The sequence below is a fragment of the Hylobates moloch genome, unplaced genomic scaffold (assembly GCF_009828535.3).
Source record: "Hylobates moloch isolate HMO894 unplaced genomic scaffold, HMol_V3 SCAFFOLD_13, whole genome shotgun sequence".
Classification (NCBI taxonomy): domain Eukaryota; kingdom Metazoa; phylum Chordata; class Mammalia; order Primates; family Hylobatidae; genus Hylobates; species Hylobates moloch.
In genome coordinates, this window is record NW_026652288.1 from 1372348 (window position 1) to 1393426 (window position 21079).

The 21079-nt window shown below is 46.9% G+C and overlaps 1 protein-coding gene across 1 annotated transcript in view; it reads right to left on the reverse strand.

The window, feature by feature from the left end:
- PXDN (peroxidasin) overlaps positions 1-21079 on the reverse strand; it is a 113567-nt gene that overhangs the window by 52520 nt on the left and 39968 nt on the right. The window contains exons 2-6 of the mRNA XM_032172473.2: positions 11269-11340; positions 10146-10217; positions 5513-5584; positions 2026-2097; positions 1605-1676 (exon numbers count right to left, since the gene is read on the reverse strand). Of these exons, the coding sequence (XP_032028364.1) occupies positions 1605-1676; positions 2026-2097; positions 5513-5584; positions 10146-10217; positions 11269-11340 (360 nt within the window). The remainder of the gene's footprint in view (positions 1-1604; positions 1677-2025; positions 2098-5512; positions 5585-10145; positions 10218-11268; positions 11341-21079) is intronic.

Sequence of the window (21079 nt, forward strand, 5' to 3'; positions counted from 1 at the left end):
TGCAGCTCTGTAAATCTATCACAGAATCTCAATCTGGGGTTGTAGTGTTTGAGCAACTTTAGTAAAGTGAGCAAACAGGAGAGGGGGACCTTGCCAGACACCCAGAGAGAGGCTGAGAACAGAGAGAAGGCAGCTGTCAGCATAATCCAGGCTGTTACCCGTCTGCCCTAAACTTGTCTTGGCTACTTTCTAGAGCGTTTATCTGGTGATTTCTTTCTACTCTCTGTTATCTATCAAATATGGAAGTATTCATCCCATCTTCCTAGCCAGGATGTAGTTTTTAGTTCGGCTTGCGGTATCTTTATCCTAAAGGAAAAAAAAATCACAAATAGTTCTGAAGGTCTATGTTTTACTCCACTTTATTTCACTGAAGAGATAAAACAAACAACAGAAGACCACTCTGGAGTTAGACTTGTCTCGTGGCATTTTCTGTTTCTTTCTAGGTCTAGTTCACTGCATACACTCAGTAATATCTAACCGAAAATAACGGCTTCAAGACCATGAAGGAAAACACAAAAAGAATGTCACAACTTTCTCCAACAGTATTAAAATGCCTTAATTACAAGAAATAGCTCAGTATACGCAAAAAGTATATTTGGAAGCCTTAAAAAAATGGGTGGAGGCTGGGTGCAGTGGCTCACACCTGTAATCCCAGCAGTTTGGGAGCCCAAGGCGGGCAGATCACCTGAGGTCAGGAGTTCAAGACCAGCCTGGCCAACATGGTGAAACCCCGTCTCTACCAAAAATACAAAAATTAGCCAGGTGTGGTCACACGCACCTGTAATTCCAGCTACTAGGGAGGCTGAGGCACGAGAATCGCTTGAACCCAGGAGGCAGAGGTTGCAGTGAGCTGAAATCCAGGCATTGCACTCCAGACTGGGCAACAAGAACAAAACTCTGTCTCAAAAAAAAGGGTGAAGATCAGCCTCCTTAGTATGCTATAGAAAGACACAGAATACAGCACAGAGGTTCTTTCCACACTGGTTTTATTTCTACCAGTAAAATATGCACTGGAATTAAAAATTAATTTGATGAATTTAAAGACAATTTTTTAAAATGTTGGCTGGGCATGGTGGCTCATGCCTGTAATCCCAGCACTTTGGGAGGCTGAGGTGGACAGATCACATGAGCTTAGGAAATCAAGACCAACCTGGGCAACATGGCAAAACCCTTTCACAAAAAAAGAAAAACCAAAAAAAAACCCCACAAAATTACAAAACTTAGCTGGGCATGGGGGCATGTACCTATAGTCCCAGCTACTCAGCTATCTGGGAGAATTGCTTGAGCCCGGGAGGTTGCGGCTGCAGTGAGCTGTGATCATGCCACTGCACTCCAGCCTGGGCAATAGAGCAAGACCCTACCTGAAAACAAACTTTTTTAAGTCTTAATTGCCTATCAAAGGATTAACTACCTACCACATGGTCTGAGCCATATGTTTTTCATTTTGCTCTCTAATGGATTCAATCCACCCTCCATATATTCGCATTCTTTCAGAATCAGATTGTTAACAACATTTCACAATACTTGAAAAAGAACCAGGTGAATGGATAACAGAGAGAAATAAGGCTTTGCAGCAAAGGAAACACAAAAGGTATTATACTCACAATCTCTTCATAGATTCCAAGTGATTAAATGTCCCTGGAACTAAATGTGTAATCCGGTTGTTATGCAAAAATCTGTTGAAAGAGATTTTATAACAAACCAATTTTGAAAAATATTTCTTAAAATGTGTAGAAAAGAATATAAGCAGTCAAATATATACCAGCTTTTAAAAAATCTCAGTGATTACATTTATTTAATACAAATGAATCTGAAAACAAAAGAAATGGTTTTTCCTATTTTATCAACACTCTCAATTAAAGAGAAGATTATAAGTCCCATTTCCAAATTGTTAGACTAGAAATAGGGACTTTATATTGAAACAGTTTTCAGGTGTTTGGTAGATATTGACCTTAATCTAACCAAGCCAGTGACTGACGCCTGAGCTCTGTGAATGGAAAGGCAAAGGAACAACACACAACTCACAGCCTCTCAAGCTTCGGGAGTTGCTGGAACGAATCTGGGTCCAAAGTTTCTATCTGATTAAAGTGCAGGTATCTAGAGGAGTCAAAAGAAAAAAAAAAAAGTATAACTTACAATTTATTTTCTTAGATCTAGATTTTTGCCCAAATTTTTTTCCGAGTCATTTCAAATTCAGATATCAATAGATAGCTCACTCACTAGACTTCCTACGTTGTATGAAAAATACATAAAGTTATCAAATGATTCGATAAATACAACTGAACACTAGGCACAGATGTCCACCCTAGTGACTGGATAAGGGCGAGGGGGGCCTAGAGGTGCTCACTGAGGTCCTTGACACCGCGTGAGAAGGGCAGTGCTGGCCTGGCCTGACTCGGCCGTTTTCGTTTCCAAAATATATGGAAAAAAGCAAAAATCCAAAGGATAACTTTAATGACAGCACATACATAAATAGGTGAATACCTTCACTCGAATCTTTTAACTCGTGTATGAATTTGGCAGGGGCACCATCATATACTTTGACACAGAGTATATTATCAGATACAAAGGTATCCTTCAAGACCACAAAGGAAACACAAAAAGAATGTCACACGACTTTCTCCATCAGTCCTGAAGCATTAAATAAGAGACCATCTTTCCTCGGGTGTCATTGATTATACAGAATACCCAGTGTTTCTATTTCTTTCCATTTAACATGTCTCCATACTTCCACAATTTATACCTTTTGATATAACTCATTCCTTCTCATTTTTCCTGAATACGAAATTTCTCATTTTGAAAAGTGGGTTTTTTCCTCTTAAGTCAAACACAAAGTCAGCCTTCTCCCTGGGGTGCTCTGCTGGGAGACCCCTCCTGCCCACTCAGGTGTCCCCTGCAACCAGCACACATTTTAGATGACTTCTTCTTCAGGAGGCCGACATGCGTACGGCAGCAGCATGCCAGCGTTCACAGGTCTTCGTAACTCCACAGAAAGGAAGACTCCTCAGAAGGCACGCCTGAGAATCAGGTCTGTGGACATTCTGAGATGACCGTCACCACCAGGGCCACACTGGCCACACTGGCCACACTGAGTCTCTGCGGACACCTGCAGCCGGAGGGCCCCCAAACGCAGACTGTCCCTGCCCCTTGCCCTGGAACAGGTCTGTGCTCAGCACTCCATGCACGAATGGGAAACGGGAGGGAAGGGAAAACTGGAGCAGGAAGACAAGGAAAACCGCCGTGGGTGAGCGTGACGGGAGGGCACCTGACGCGGGGGTCCCGAGGAAGGCCGAACCCGACAGAATCCCTGGAGCCTCGTCTCTGCCGGGCAGTGTGCTGACAGAGCGCCTGTGGTTTTTTGGGGTCCTTGGCCTTTCGCAGCCCATGGCAGTCGGGGACCGATGTGAGACCCAGGCACCACCAACACACAGTGGCTGTGAGCTGCTCAGCGAGGTTTCAGTGCAGGCAGACAGGGGTGGAGTCCCCCAAGCAAAGCCCAGAAGGATGAGGAGGCACTGACCGAGGGAAGGAAAGGGGGGGATTTCAAGCCCCACGGAGAGCGGTGGGTGTAAAAATCCCTCCACCCAGACTCTGCAATGCAGGTTGGCCAGGGGGACGGCTGAGCGGGTGGGACTTGGCACCTGCTGCACAGGTGCTACGGGAAATGACGGTCCAGGGTGCACCGGATCTTAGAGAGGCCGGGGCCCCAGGCAGCCTGGGGTGTCCTCCACCCCTCCCTGAACAGTTGAGGAAACAAGACCAAAGACAGGAAATGGCTCCCCAAGTACACTGAGGTCATCACTGAATTCAAACGCATGTTTCCTGACTGGCCAGGTGTGTTTTCTGACCTGTGTCCACAGCTTCCCAAGGAGGCTTTCTGGATCAGGGACACTCAGATCCCCCAGGACTGCATCCGGACTCCAGGGCACTCCTGCATTCCGGTCTCCCAGTGTCACCAGGAATGCATGTTTTCAATAGCTCAGGGCTGTAGAGCCGATCCGGGGAAGGGGTGCGGTTCGCCAGGGTCCGGCACAAGCCGCCCTCCCTGGACACACAGGCCCTTGACCAAGTCTGTCACTGAGGTATGCCCTCCCCAACAGCTCCCTGCCCGAGGAGGGGGTCAGGCTGCCCTCAGGCTCCCTGTACAGTGTTTAACGAATGGAATCCAAGCCGCAGCACCAGAGACCCCAGCTCACCTACCCCTGGGTGCTAAAGGCAGCCTGGCCAGCTCAAGAAGCCCTCCCCATCACCCAAAATGTCAGCGAACACCTACTTGGTGATTCACAGATGCCCTTCCTCATTCAGCCTCATTTCTCCCCTGACTTGCCCTTTCCTTCCTTAAAAATAACACCGGACTCACCCAGCATAAAGCCAGATGAGGATTTTCCGATCCACTCAGGATCGAAGCACTGTCTGCTGTGAAGGTTTTCTCACCGCCACTGAGTGAAGCGCTTGTTGGATATAAGAACTTGCTCCTTTGCAAACTCTCCCTGCATCTGGGTGTTCCCTGGATACCTCCATGTGTTTCTGCAGTGAGCTGCACTGTCGTCCTCTGTAGAGACAGGCCTCTTCCCAAATCTGCCCATGCCCTGTCCATGCTCACTTGAATCAACACACACTTTCGGAAACATGAGCACTGCGGGTCCTCAGGATGCACAATCCCAGAGCGGTCTCTCCCCCGCACCGCTTGGCCTCAAACTCTCTGACGACATCGCTGCGTCCAGTCAGCCAGTGACCCGTGACCACAGATCAGCAGCTGTGGCAGGAGGACGTCACGCTGCATCACAGCAAACAGCTGCTTTCATCCACATTCCTAAAACCGGGACAACTTGCAACTCCTCAGGAATGGGCTCAGCTTGCCGAGTGAAAGGTGACCGGCCAAGCAAACAAACCAGGACAAATCCTCCTTTTTACCAGGAGATTGTAATGAAAAATCAACATGCTGACTTCACAGCAAAGTACGACTTCACGTGTGGCCAAGGAAACTAAGAGCGTTTCATGACACGCGGCATACACTAACTAGAACTACAAGGGAAAAAACGTTTTCTCCAAAATAATGGCATCACAATCGAAGAAATTCAGCTTCATGTGTTCACAGTCGTAAGGAGGAACAGTGAACGAGGCAAAGAGCCCTCTCCTCCTCGGGCACCCTGGATGTTTCCCCTACGAAGGACGCCTCGATCGGACTTGTGCGCCTGCCTGTCTCTCCTCTAAGCTGTGACAGGGATTCCATCGATCTTACTGTCCCTGGTGTCAGGAGAGCATGGCCCAGGGCCTGGTGCCACCGTAGGGAAACCAGTGATGCGTCCCGAGGGGTGGGTGGAGGGCTGGCTGGGTGGAAGGCAGGGTGGAGGGCAAATGACGCGCCCATCCCTGTTTTTCCGTCATCATGCACGGACTCCCCGCACAGTCATGCACCATGCAAACAGCTAGCTCAGTCCACTGGTCCCTACAAGAGGAAAACAGCCGGGCGGCATCCAAGAACTAAAGCACGAAGAGAAGGGGCACTTACAGTTGCTCTAGAGACGCAAGGCCCTTAAATGCGTGCCTGTCAATTGACTGGATCTCATTCTTGTACAGATAGCTGAAACAAGAAACATTGGGAGCATTAGCACACAGACAGGAGGCCAAACTTCACACGGAAAAGAAGAATCAAATTGACACGTGGAGAGTTTTACAATTAATGACTGTATTAGAATGCAAACAAACCATCTGCACGGTGAGTACAGTGCCTGTCCCAAGAGCTTCCCTTCCCTCAGATCTCAAGGGGGCTAAAAGCAACCGGTGCCAACTGAAGGTGATCAAACCCCTGCAACGGGTTTTTCAGGCAACTCACAGACCTTAGACTATGGCTAATGAATTGCTGACAATACATTTGCTTCAAAGCCTGAAGAAGATAGAAACCATTTTCCACAGGCATGTATAACGCATTGGTTGTAAGATTCTATAACTGATACTGATACATCTCTAAAATACCTAGGAATAATTTGGGGAGTGGACAATATGAACACCAAATGCGTCTTGAATAACTCACCCCTAGAATCCCATTCTTAGAAACCAGAAGTGACAGAGGCATATGGGGAGAGCCACACAATTGGCCTGGTGCTTGTCTTTGTGTAAAATGGTAGAAAATCTCAATAGAAGAATCCTATTTCCTAAAATGTGAACTTGGAACGCCAGAGTCCATAAATGAAGCTCTGCTGAACGCCCACACTCGCTCACTCCACACCGTCTGGGGCTGTGCTGGCGCCGTGTGGCAGAGCTGAGTGGTCCCAGTAGAGACTGTGCAGCTCACAGAGTCCTGGTCCTGCACAGAAAACACTTGCCAAGCCTGACCTCACAGATGGAGGATGAAAATTTCCACACCAAAGTATCACAATTCCAAAAAGAGCCACAAAACCACGTGCATTGTGCCTACCCATCTCGGACATGACTCGCCTTCAGCCAGCTTGCCTCACACACAGCTCTAGGCCAGCAGCTTGGGGGACCCCAAGAAGGCTGTGAATCTGTGTCTGTGCCCAGACACGGGGAGACCTGCCACTACCGTTTCTTAGAATCCCTGGGCTCCATCTCTGACACAGGCAGATGGGCAAGTCAAAATCCACGCTTTTCCTGCTTTTCAAATTCAGGCAGACACGTCTCTTCAAAATTGATTACTTACGCCTGGGTTTCACCTACTCGCTCCACTAAATAAACAACATTTTTTGTCTTAATGCTTATGATATTACATAATTCATATCCAGAAGGGCCGAGTGTTTGAATGTAAGCTAATTAATAATATCTGGTGCAGGATCCAGTTTAACAGGACCAGCCCTGCTGGCCTTACTTCTTACAACCCATCTAAGTGGCTCTCACATCCTCCCTCCATGCAAATGTGCAGAGCTGACCTCATCAAGAGTGACAAGCCTTAACACGAACCACCCAGAACTCCCTAGCGACCGAGAGCCCAGTGCCCGCAGCAGAGACCTGGCAAGGCCGTTATTACTTCTCTAGGCCGCATGTGTGGGAATCCTTGAACTTCCACGTAATGCCTGGGCCTCAGTTTCCTCTTCTCTAAAATGGACACAAGTCGTTGAAATTAATGTGTGTATATATATATATAAAGCTCTTACAATATGGCCCCTGCACACATTAACTACTGCTCACATGGGAGTCGTTACTATACTTCTGGAGAAGGCAAGTTTAAATGTAATTTTCTGTGCCCATTTCTTTAAAAAGAAAAACAAAAACAAAGTATCAATGAGAACATTGCTTTAGACGCATTTTAAAAAATGAAAGGGAATCTTTTTAAAGAATACACAGGACAACTGAATCAAACTAACATGTATGAATGTGTGTTTATAAAGACATTGGAATGTAATTTGTTTTCATAAGAATAGGTGAGTATTGGCTGGGCACGGTGGCTCATGCCTGTAATCTCAGCACTTTGGGAGGCCAAGGTGGGTGGATCACTTGAGGTCAGAAGTTCAAGATCAGCCTGACCAAAATGGTGAAAACCCGTCTCCATTAAAAATACAAAAAATTAGCCAGGCATGGTGGTGCACGCCTGTAATCCCAGCTATTCAGGGGGCTGCGGCAGGAGAATCCTTTGAACCTGGGAGGTGGATGTTGCAGTGAGCCGAGATCACACTACCGCACTCTAGCCTGGGCAACAAGAGGGAACCTCCGTCTCAAAAAGAGAAAAGGGTGAGTATTGATCATAATAATAAATTGTGATTTTCTGCTTCATCATAGAGTTGACCCTTGAATGAGTCCTAACTGTCTCAAGAAATAATTTCATTAAGCAATGTGAACTAAACGGAAGGCTTATGCCTTACTAGAAATAATTGGAGTTCCAAGAAATAAGAACTACTCAACCTCTGCATATACTTTGGTACTGACTCAATATAGAAGGCTGAAATAATAAATAAATTTCAGGGCCGGGCTCGGTGGCTCACACTTGTAATCCTAGCACTTTGGGAGGCCGAGGCGGGCGGATCACGAGGTCAGGAGATCGAGACCACGGCGAAACCCCGTCTCTACTAAAAATACAAAAAATTAGCCGGGCGTGGTGGCGGGCGCCTGTAGTCCCAGCTACTCGGAGAGGCTGAGGCAGGAGAATGGCGGGAACCCGGGAGGCGGAGCTTGCAGTGAGCCGAGATCGCGCCACTGCACTCCAGCCTGAGCCTGGGCGACAGAGCGAGACTCCGTCTCAAGAAGAAAAAGAAAAAAATAAATAAATAAATAAATAAATAAATAAATAAATAAATTTCAGGAGCGTTCTCAAGCATTTAGGTTGTACACAGTTTAAATCACAGAATTTAAGTCTCACACAGTTTCCTAAATCAGCACTTATCAAATGTACTCCACCAATGAGAGCTGAGAGGCAGTGGCTGCAGCTGCTGTGTGAAGGGGTCCCCGGGTCTCTCTGGACGGCTTCCCTCCTCTGCCATGGTCTTTAGTCCGTTTCTAAGTCATGACCCACGGCCCCTTCACCACCAGCCTGTGCTTCCTCCACCCCAGTGATCTGTGTCCTCCACCGCCAGGGACACCGCAGTTTGTTATCGAGGGAGAGAGGGAAGAGTTTGGAGTGTGGGCGCTCAGAGCCGGCTGTGCAGCAGATGAGGGTTATTGAAAAAGAGATCAGTGAAAACAGAGCATCCCCAACAACTCCACTTTGAACATATTTGCTGAGTGCATACTAAGCTGCTCTTAATAATACAAAACCAATGACAAAAAATAAAATAAAATATCAAAAAACCTGTTAAACCTATTAAACACACATATACACACACAAGGAATGCTGGCTATCAGCTGACTGGATCTACTTTCCAGGAAACAAAAGCCCTCTTCTGGAACTTGAACAACATTCGAAATGCCAAAAAAAAAAAAAACAGGGTAAATAAATAAATAAAAGGTCTGCCTCTCATTTTAGAAATGTGGGGCAAGGCTTCGTCATGTTTATATGAAATTAAAAATTAACATCCTATGCCACAATGATGGAGGCAAAAAGGGTGTATGTAACACTGACAAATATCTCACAGAGGGAATGTATTTTAATAAACAGAGTTAAAGGTAGCTCTGTAATTAATAGTCACAGACACAGCTAGAATCGAAACAGATTTCAGAGTATACATCAATAATAACAAGACAACTTTGTTTTAAAAATCAAAATAACTAGAGCATTAGGACAAATACCTAATGCATGTGGAGCGTAAAACCTAGATGACGGGTTGATGGGTGCAGCAAAGCACCAAGGCATGTGTAAACCTATGTATCAAACCTGCACGTTCTGCACAGGTATCCCAGAACTTAAAGTAAAATTAAAAAAAAAAAAAATCAAAATAACTTAAACATGTTTAGGTTCACATAGGATAAAAATTTCCAATAAAAATGGCTGAAATAAATAATTTTTATTAAAAATAGCTCTCTTTGGAAAGTGACTAAGTCTTAAAAGAACACTCTTCTAAAAGCACATGACACACACTTCTACTGTTTTCTTCACCTTTCCAATTTTATAGCAAGTATGTGTGTGACTGAGACTAAACCAGCACGTCCCAGGAAGCTCATTTTCTAAACTGCAAAACTGACCTCAACCGGCAGAAGATGTGTTAAATGAAAATAAACAGATTAAAATCAGTTTTTAAAAGTGAAATAAAATTTACCCAAAAATAAGAGATGAAATCACTTAGCGGGAGGCAGGAAAATCTTCAGGAATTAGTGACATTCCACTGGGGTTAGTTATTTCGATTTTACATGTCACCTGCAGCTGGCAAGGCAACTGGAAACTGTTTTGACAGCTGATATTCTGCAACACACCTGTCAGCTGTTCATATCGGCACCTCACTGGGTCATCACTTCCCCCTCTAGAAGCATCATCATTTCCACAGCGATTTTCAGAGGCTGTGCATTTTAATTTCATGCAATCCACTTTACTAAGGCTTAGTGATAAAACACTAAAAATCACATAATGTAGCACTTTATATCACTGACAAGCTATTTTTATAATCCCAGCTAAATGTTTACTCACCTTCTGAAAACAAAATCTCATTTAAATGAATATATTTACAATAACTCATGAACAGCACAAAATTTAGCTCTATTTTTAAGTAATCTAAATATGGATACCATAAGCTTTTAGGTTAAAGAACTGATCATTCACTTACAGATATTTTAAATTTTCCAAGTCTTCAAATGCCCCACTAGGTATCCTCTTGATCTGATTATTATTGAGAAGCCTATGAAAGAGAGTCAATAAGAATTTTAAAAAGCAACAGAAAACAAACTTCAACGTTGTGTTAAAACATTCCGACAGCCTTGGAAAAGGTCACCTAACAATTCAGTTACAGACTCGCCATCAGCATTCAATAAACGCTGAATTTGCAGGACAGAACACAGCTTTCGTGTTTAACCATCATGATGAGAAAGTGGCTCAGCAATGGTGTCCGAACCACTCCACAGTTCCTACCTTTTGATACGCTGGAGAAAATTCCTTCTCTCCTATAGAAGGGAGTTTGTATCTTTATCCTGCTGTCTCTTAGATTTCCTATTTTAGGACTGTGACCAGTGCTAAGGCAGTCATGGTGGGAGGGTGGTCTGGGCGGACAGACGTGCCAGGAAAGTTGGGCCCTGTGGCCCGGGCTCCATTCGTGTGCACAGACAAGGGCCTGGGGTGAGAGGCCCCGGGCCACTTGCCCTCCAGGGTCAACAGTGGCCAGGCGGCCCGGGCAGTCCCACGGTCCCCATGACCCTGCCCTTACACCACTGTGCTCAGTCCTGGTGCAGAAGGGAACCAGCTTCCACTGCACTGAGGTCTGCACAGCAACACTGGACCTGGCCCTGCCTGCTCCCTCCCGGCATCATGGGACTGCCTTGAACCCTCACTTCAGTCCACTCCACACTCAGAAGAAGCACTGTCCTGCTCAATCTTGCCACGGCGGAGGTGCAGGAGCACACAGAGGTCAGCCTGACCCAGCAAGGGCAGAGTGATTCTGGAGCAAGTGACCCACGTGAAGGCCAGGGATAAGCTCAGCCGTCAGCATGGGTCCCAGTCAACATGCAACGGACAGGCACACAGCCATAAGACGAGAAACACAGTGGCCACAGTCCTGGCACTCACAGTCCTGGCACTCACAGTCCTGGCATTCAGGGGCATTTTCCAGCCTCACTTTCCTGCTCCACTTTTCCCCACCCAAGCTCACTGATTATGGATGATCAGTTCTACCTACACGTAAATAAGGTCATGATTTCTATTTTTCTATTAGTTTCCAATAGAAGATTTCCACTCACAATGTGTTCAAGTTCCTCAGCCGCCTGAATGCCCCAGGTTGGATCTCTCTGATTCTGTTAAAGCGAAGATCTCTGTGAAGAAACAAGAAAGGTATTATTACGTGAAAAAAAAATCTACAAACATCGCTACACCTTTGCTGTTCTTAGTCAGTTTCAAAATGGTGACAATGCATTTAAAATATTAAACCACTCAGTTCACTCCTTAAATGAATCTTCTTTTTCACTGAGGCTAATAAGGGTATGAATATTTACCTGAATGGTGGAACAACAGTATCACATTACAGAATTTTTAAAAACAGTAATTACGGGGAGAAAAATTACATAAACTACCTGAACACCCTATCTTTGGCAACCCACTGGAAAATGTCGTGTCGATAAGTCTTAGGATAATAAACATAGGTTAGGTTTGATGACATTCAAGACGACAGTCACGCCATCTGTGCAACTGAGTAAACACCTCAGAGTTCACTCCAGTGATTTCATGAGCTGGAATTCGGCTGATCCTTAGTCAACGACCTGAACTGTTACCTTCATGAGATTTAAACTGAATGTTCCAAAACCACAAAGGTGAATTCAGCATGCTAACTGCGAAAACAGGCTTTCTCACATATGGGTTTTACCCTAATGGTTCCAAACAGGTATTTTCAGTAAAGTTAAACGTCCACTGTTAAGGCAGTTATTTATTTCTATTTCGGGGGTGGACAGAGGATCCAAGTAGCCCATGAGAGACCAGAGAGTATGCCAGAATCGACACAGAGACTGAATCTGGTGCTGGAAAGAGAAACACTTCAATTCCTGCCGATCTGACGCTCAGGCAGAGCAAGCTGGGAGGCCCCAACCACGGAGGCCACGGGCCTGGGGGGCAGCACAGGCAGCCAGGTCAGAGGCCTGAAGGCAGCGATGGGAAGTGCAGACTCGCAGAGGCAACAGAAAGACCAATTTCTTTATCAAATACTCTTAGAAAAATTAAAATTACTGGCCGGGCACGGTGGCTCACGCTTGTAATCCCAGCACTTTGGGAGGCCGAGGCGGGCGGATCACGAGGTCAGGAGATCGAGACCACGGTGAAACCCCGTCCCTACTAAAAATACAAAAAATTAGCCGGGCGTGGTGGCGGGCGCCTGTAGTCCCAGCTACTCGGAGAGGCTGAGGCAGGAGAATGGCGTGAACCCGGGAGGCGGAGCTTGCAGTGAGCCGAGATTGTGCCACTGCACTCCAGCCTGGGCAACAGAGTGAGACTCCGTCTCAAAAAAAAAAAAAAAAAAAAATTAAAATTACTTACTCATAGGTCCAATCCCTTTTAATATTGTCCAGTAGGGATTGGTATGGGTTGAACTGTGTCTCCCCGAAATCCACATGTTGAAACACTCACCCCCAGTGCCTCAGACGTGACTATGTTTGGTCATTAGGGTATCACAGGTAAGGTCAGGGCATTAGGGTATCATAGCATAAAATGTTTATAACCTTCCAAGGAATCTGATTATCCTATGCCAATGTAATCACTGTCAGTAGTTTGTAGAATTGGTTCTAGTTTATGGTTCAATAAGATACTTCAAAAAAAGTATCTGTGTCACTGACAGCAACAGCGTCCAGCCTAGAGGTCAGTGAATGAAATGTGTCCCTCCCAGCGCCGCCCCCGTGCTGTGGGTCAAGCTCTCCCGGAGAAGAAGGGGAAGGCGGCTCCCCTCTGCCCACCTGGTCCTCCTGGCCATCATTCCACGCTGTGCCCTCACACCCGGGTTCGCTTTCCTCAGCGATACCCACTGTCCACCAACAGTCTCCTCACACGCACCCTCCCCCTGCACCGCTATGCTCCTTTCCAAACAGATGAGATTTTAATTCACATTCATATTCAGAATATCACTAGTGGCTCCACGTAGGAGCTGCTGAAAGTCGGAGGCATCGAAACTGGGAGGCGGTGCTGGAGGAAGACACGGGAGGGGAAAGCAGCCATCCAGGACGCCCACTCACTCCACACGGAAAACACAGATCAAGTACAGATAAGGACAGAATTCGAACCAGCTGCAATTTCGGGATAAACAAACGATTGCAAAGAAGCTCCCGTACCTGAGACACAGCAAGCTGAGGGGCTTCCCAGCATTTGAACAGGTAAGAAAGGCTGTCCTGGAAGGCTGAGCCACGCATCACAGCTTAGAGCAGAAATCAACTCCGACCACATCTAATCCAGAAACCAAGCTGCTCCTCAGAGCAGAGGATGGAGTGAGCCCCACTTGTTCTGGCTCCTCGTTGCCCATGGGAACCCACACTCAAACCACAGAGGAGGCAGCGGCAACAGTGTGGAAGCTGGAAAACAAGATGTGGACTTGGCTCCTGGAGCCTGGGAAGACAGCAGGAAGAGCCACAAAACCACCTTCCTGACATGCAGGCCTTTCCTCAGATCTGAAGTTGGTGCCACCAAAACCTCTAGAGTGAAGGACAGAGAGGTTGCTGTCCCATACACGGCCCCTGTGCCCTGCTGGACAGAGAGGTGCTGTCCCATTCACAAGCCCCTATGCCCTGGGTCTGAGCACCTGAGAGTGGCCTAGAGTGATGGACAGAGGGGTGCTGTCCCATCCACAACCCCGTGCCCTGTGTCTGAGCACCTGAGAGGTGGCCTAGAGTGATGGACAGAGAGGTGCTGTCCCATCCACAACCCCGTGCCCTGGGTCTGAGCACCTGAGAGGTGGCCTAGAGTGATGGACAGAGAGTTGCTGTCCCATCCACAAGCCTCTATGCCCTGGGTCTGAGCACCTGAGAGGTGGCCAGTGTTGAGTAAAAGTGCAAAACTCACACTGGACCTCAAGGACTTCCTACAAACAAATCAACATAAATACGTCTTCGATCAAATTTTATACTGAGTGCGCGCTGAAACGTAAAAGTCTGGCATGCAGAGTTCAATAAAACATTTTTAAAATTTACTGTTTATTTCTAGTTTTTTCACCAAGTGACGAGAAAATGTTAAATTACATAAGTAGTTCTCATCGTATTTCCATGGGATGGCACTGGGCTAGGTTAAGGGGATCATTTCACAACCTGCCCACAGCAGTTAGACCCTCCCACCATGTTCTAAGGCAGACCACCAACAAGACTTCTACTATGAAGAGGGTAAAACAGACGGTCCCCTTTACTGCAAAGGGGGTTATCTTAGAAGACAAAGTGAAACAATAAAAAAAGGACCAAATTGAAATTCTAGAACTGAAAAATATAATAGCTGAAATGAAAAGCTCATTGCATGGACTTAACGTATTGAATACTGCAGAGAGGAGAGGACTTGGGAGCTACTCAACATTAGAAATGATCTAATCTGAGGAACAGAGTGAAAAAACACTCATACACCAATATTTATACACACACATATTCATCTGCATGTGTGTGTGTTTACATTTTCTGTTTGATACCACAGCACATGAAAGGAGCTAGAAAGATTGTCACCAAACCGGAGCGTGTGTTTGGGGTGGGCTGACTTACAACACAGCTACATCTGCACACATGTTACTGGAGGGGACTTGGGGCTGCCTCAGAAACCCTCCTGCTCCAGAGCAACAGAAAGGGCAAAGGGTCCAGGTTCTTGTGGCTCCATCCCCAAGAGACAAGCTCAGGGCACGAAGACACCACAGACACAAGAAGCCAACGTTCGTTTCAAATATGAACCCCAACTTCAAGGTCATGAAGACAAATGCAAGGGCTGATTTTTGCCTTTTCTCACTTGCGAGACTCTAGAGAGGTCAGGAGGGGTCTGTTCCACGGCACCAGTGCTTGGAAGCCTGTTAGAAAAGCAAATTCTGGGCCCCACCCCAAGTCTCCAGAATCAGAAACTCTGGGAGTGGGTCCCAGTAATGTGGGTTCTAGTAAGGTTTCCAGGTGATTCTAAGCAAGGTAAAGTTTGGAAGTCATTGTTCTTTGGGAATGCTGAAGATAGAATGCAAATACACACTACGTATATTTTTAAGTGTGCGTGTGAGGAGATACAGGAAAAGAATTTGCACACACATGCAAACTCATAAACACTAGTAGCAGGCATTTGCTTCCTCTGCATTTCTTCCACGTCTGATCCTTAGCTTACTGGTCATCATTGACATACAGCTCACAATAAATGTAAAGCTAAACTCTCCAATTAAAAAGTACTTAAATTTAAGTGCCACATATAAATGCTCCCCACTTTACAACTTTTAAAATAAGCTTTGCACATGTCTGGGCAGAATAAGACTGTGGGGAGGCATTTGATCCCTGCATTATGCAACTACGTATGACTCAACAACTTGACAAACAGAATTATTATTTTAACAATCATAATAAATAGTTCTACAAATAATCCTAACTGGGGGGAAAAAAAACTTCCCCAAACTTTAAAGATTGAAAAAGCACTTCAACAAGCCTTCCTTGGCTCTTCCCTGGGGCTCCGTGCTCCCACCCCGTCCTCCTGCAGTGACGTCTCCCCAAGGGGCTGAGGGTGCTGGAGAGGGACCCTGGCAGATGCGGCGGCATGGCCCTAGCTGTGCGCCACATGCCAATGAGCGGGCCACTGGGTCACCTGCCCTCCGCAGCCACAGGACCCTTCTCCCAACAAGCAAGGGGCTCTGGCACTCCCTCCATGAAATAAGTTGGCATGATGAGCACGGAGACAGATCCTAGAAAGTTCTGGGAAACCTGTAAGTGGCGTGATTACTAAAACAAGCGGAACACAGATGAACACTGAGGGCTAACATCAGACAGGGCATCCATGAACTCTTGCTGAAGCCAAGGCCAAAGCCCCAGGAGACTGCGGTAAAAACGCCACACCTCTGCCTGGGTAAGTGTGAGGGGTGCATCCCTTCTAAAGTCTGGGGCCCTACACCATAAAGCACCAATGACAGTAAGCAGCAGTGAACAAGGTCACAGAAGGACGATGAGTTTGTGTGTAAAAAGTCCTTCATAAACTGCAAAACTCTGTAAATACCCATCATGAACATCTCCTGCAATTCCAGTGGGTCTTGTCAGCTCATTCGCTGAGCACACGAAGCATGGATCTGGGGCAACCTCTGAGCTAGGCAGCAGCACCTGCACTTGGAGAAGATCGGTGCATACAGGGAACCCTCGAGAGCTCCCAGAAATGAGGACCGTAGGGCAAGGTCACCCCCTGCTTCAGAGTGACAAAGGCACATCCTGGGAAATGGTCAGGCACACTAAGAGCACATGAAGGTGGCCGACGGAGGGAAGGGAGGAGAGAATGAGATCCAGGTTAGAAGAAATCCGTTTCCTGGACAAACCGGAATTTAGAAACTAAGAAAGATCAGGTAATTTGTCTAAAGTCAGTCAGTCTGTAAGTGGCAGGACTAGAAATGCAATTAGAGTCAGCCCAGGGCTCTTCTCTCAGCATTAAAATTGCTCTCACTGAAGGCATTTCAAGAGGTTAATCCTCCCTGGTAAAATTCACCAGACTCCGCCACTTACATTCAAGAGTTCTCCCAAGTGTTAGAGCAGAGCCGCTGCCTCTGACCTACTTAGGGAACGTGGACGCCAACACAAACCCTCTCAAGTTTAAAGAGAAGCCTGCAATAACTATTAAGCATGAACTATGAATTTTTCAATTTACAGTCTCAAAAACAGAACACAGATACATTTACATTTTACATTTAAAAAGCAAGTGAACTTCAAGTCAAGGAGTTTTAGGGTAGTTTTTGTGTTTCCTTTTGTTTTGCTGTAATGTTCCCATTATTCTCAAATCTTAATGTACTAACAATCCTACAAGGAAAAAAAAATGTCAAGAATTGTAGTGTTTGGAACGAAACATCAAAGTACAGGTTTACACTCAATATCAACAAAATCACAAGTCACTGCAGAAACACAGAATAGTTGAAGGTTAGAACTAAAGGGAAGCTTGGAGATCCAAGTTTTAATCTAAGTCCCTCCAGGGATTTTCGCCATTAGCTTCCCTTTCACAGTAAACTAAAACGCACAGATCACTCGGTAATGCTTAATTTAATCATGACAAAGTTATGAATTCTAAAAAGCAGTCACTAAAGATCGTTTTATAAAGCTTATTCTATTATAATACCTTCCATAATACTGATTTTTAAAATAAAACAATCTTGACTTTTCCCATATGCGAGTCTCAAATGCGTTTGAATTCATTTTTAAATATAAAAAATTAAGAATTTGGCTAGGCACAGTGGCTCATGCCTGTAATCCCAGCACTTTGGGAGGCTGAGGTGGGCGGATCACTTGAGGTCAGGAGTTCAAGACCAGACTGGCCAACGTGGTGAAATCCCATCACTACTAAAAATACAAATAATTAGCTGGGCGTGGTGGTGGGTGCCTGTAATCCCAGCTACTCGGGGGAGGCTGAGGCAGGAGAATCCCTTGAACCCAGGAGGTGGAGGTTGCAGTGAGCTGAGGTAGCACCATTGCACTCCAGCTTGGGCAACAAGAGCAAAACTGTCTCACCAAAAAAACAAACAAACAAAAACCAAAATATATAAATAAGAGTTTGGCAATTTGCCAACAAATTCAAAGTTACACACTATATTGTTCAGTTCGAGAACCAAAATTATCTCAATTATGGAATGAAAATTTCAGGTCAGAGCATTGAAATGTAAGAAGTTACTCTCATGATGGGATGGGAACTCTTGCCTTTCATTCTTTCTTGCACTAGTCATGTAAGACAGGGCTCTGTTTCTAACTAACAAGAGCCAGGGTTACCTGCAAATATTCCCCACAAGCTATGCATTTCAGAGGTGAATTGTCTTTTTCTCAACATATTTTTATTATGACTTTATCTTTATTGTCTAAATTTTTATTTTTATTTATTTATTTTTTTTGACACAGAGTCTCACTCTGTCGCCCAGGCTGCAGTGCAGTGGCATAATCTCAGGTCACTGCAACCTCCACCTTCCAGGTTCAAGCGATTCTCCTGCCTCAGCCTCCCAAGTAGCTGGGATTACAGGCGCGTGCCACTGCGCCCACCTCATTTTTGTATTTTTGGTAGAGACGGGGTTTCGCCTTGTTGGCCAGGCTGGTCTCCAACTCCTGACCTCAGGTGGTCTACCCACCTCAGGCTCCCAAAGTGCTGGGATTACAGGCATGAGCCACCACATCCAGCCATTGTCTGGATTTTTTTTTTTGGGGGGGGGTATTTTGTGCATCTTAACATGTTACCTAAGAGTTTTGATCACATTTGGATCACAATGTTAAAAATTATCTTGAAGCTAATGGCAGAAATATCATTTTATGCTCCTCATGAAGGTACAGGATCTCGATATGAATGTGCCTTCCTGAAGTAAATCACGCTGATCACGTTGTGGTTCTTTGTCATTCGTGTTGCTCAGCAGTGAGAATGCACAGGATACAGCAATGCAACCAAGGCCGGGCACAGTGGGAGGCGGAGGTGGGTGGATCACTTGAGGTCAGGAGTTCCAGACCAGCTTGGCCAACATGGTGAAACCTGTCTCTACTAAAAATACAAAAAATTAGCCGGGCCTGGTGGCGCACACCTGTAATCCCAGTTACTCAGGAGGCTGAGGTGGGAGAATCACTTGAACCCGGAAGGCAGAGGTTGCAGTGAGCTGAGATGGAGCCACTGCACCCCAGCCTGGGCGACACAGCGAGACAGTCTCAACAACAACAAAAAATCAATACAACCCAAAGGCTCTTAGACCATGCTGCTTCAGAGGGGCAAATATGCAAAGTGCTTTACTGATTTTAAAGGTTGGAATTATAACTGATGCCACATGCCCTCTCCCAGGATGAATACACGACAGAAGCCACCACCCTGGCCCCACTGGGAAAGGCAGGAGGCTGAGTCCTATCTCCCCATCCCAGTCTTGCTGAAGGTGGGAGGCTGGGGGAGTTTGAAAAGCCACATCCCAAAGCCAGGCCATGTGGTTTTCCATTAACATTTGCCTGACCTAAAATCACTTCAGTGCTTCCTACTAAGGACTGCGTTTCGTCACTGAAGGAACACTCAGAGCTTGTGTTCTGAGAGTTACAGATGGCACTGCTTTACCAGAGGGTTGAGTAGATCCATGCACTTGGGTTGAATGTCAGGAAGTCTCACGTGGCCCACTGAAGTCCGTGAAGGAGTAGGACTTCATAATGTACTCCATTCTGTACTTAACAGATGTGACCTGAGCCACCCGTGCAGGCAGCCACAGTGACATGAAGGGCACGGACGAGTTTCAAGCCTGCACACCGGCAGTCGCAGGAGAAATGCATGCCCAGAGTGGAGGGCAAGGGTGTATTTTGAAGGAAGAGTGGATAGGACCACTGAGGTGGGCTGTGTGGTGTGAGGGAAGCCTTGGGATGCCCCTTACTTCCCCTGTGCGTGAAGGGGAGCAGCAGAGAAGCGGGCTCAAGGTGGGAGGTGCGGAATGGGGTAGGGGGTGCGGGATGGGGTCAGGGGTGTCCAGCTGCCTGGGTCCAGTGCTAGTGCTCATGGCTCCCTGAGGCCCCACTGCTGCAGACTGAGCATTCGCGCCCCGTCAAATTTGTGCTGAGACCTAATCCCCAAGGGATGGTGTTGGGAGGTGGGGCCTCTGGGAGGTGAGGAGGCTATGACGGTGGTGCCCCCAGGGTGGGATGACTGCCCTTATGAAAGGACCCTGAGAGCGGCCTTGTCCTGTCCACAATGTGAGAGGACATGAGGAGAAGGTCCCTTCTCCGAACCTGGGTGGCCCTCAGCAGACACCCAACTGGCTGGTGCTTGATCTTGGACTTCCAGCCTCCAGAGCTGCAGGGGTGAATTGGTAACTGCTGCTGTGTTTACAGGCTGCCCCGCCTATGGCTCCTCAGAGAGGCCTGAATGGAGAAAGACACAAGACGCCCACTAATACCATTCATGAGATCAAGTTACCTTAGTCAGGACCTGCCTGGCACTCAGCTAAAGAAACTGGCCTCAATCCTTTGGCTGTGAGGGTCATTTTTTGTGGGATCCCGGAGTATCGCAAATACCTGAAGGCAAAAGGAGCAGAGGAGGCCTGAGTGGAGTGAAGATCTATCTTGGCTTCCAGGCAATGGGAAGTGGGGGCGGGCCCATCCTCTCCCCCTGCCAGGTGCCGCCCCCCTCCCGCCCCGGCACAGGGTCCCCAGTCACTGAGGCTTCCTCCAGGACGCAGGGAACAGCCTCGGCCCAGGGCAGGCCCCACCAGGGCTGCATGGACGGGGGCCAGGAGCTGCTCCGAGAGAGAAGGGGAGACAGAGGCCGCCTCTCCTGCAGGTCACAGATGCCACCCCAGTGACATGTGTGAACCCCAAATATCTGAGACAGGTCTCGGCCAATTTAGAAAGTTTATTTTGCCAAGGTCAAGGACATGCCCATGACACAGCCTCAGGAGGTCCTGACGACAAATGTCCAAGGTCTTCAGGGCACAGCTTGTTTTTGTTTTGTTTTGTTTTGAGAGTCTGGCTCTGTCGCCCAGGCTGGAGTGCACTGGCGCGATCTCGGTTCACTGCAACCTCTGTCTCCCAGGTTCAAGCAATTCTCCTGCCTCAGCCTCCCCAGTAGCTGGGATTACAGGCGCCCACCACGACGCCTGGCTAATTTTTTATATTCTTAGAGATGAGGTTTCACCGAGTTGGCCCAGCTGATCTCAAACTCCTGACCTCAGGTGATCCACGCACCTCAGCCTCCCAAAATGTTTGGTTTTATAGGGAGGCACGAGACATCAATCAATATATGTAAGATGAACTTGGTTCAGTCTAGAAAGGCGGGACAACTCCAAGTGAAGGGAGGGGCAACTCCAGATGAAGGGGGGACAACTCCAGGTGAAGGGGGACAACTCAGGTGAAGGAGGGGACAACTCAGGTGAAGGAGGGGACAACTCCAGGTGAAGGGGGG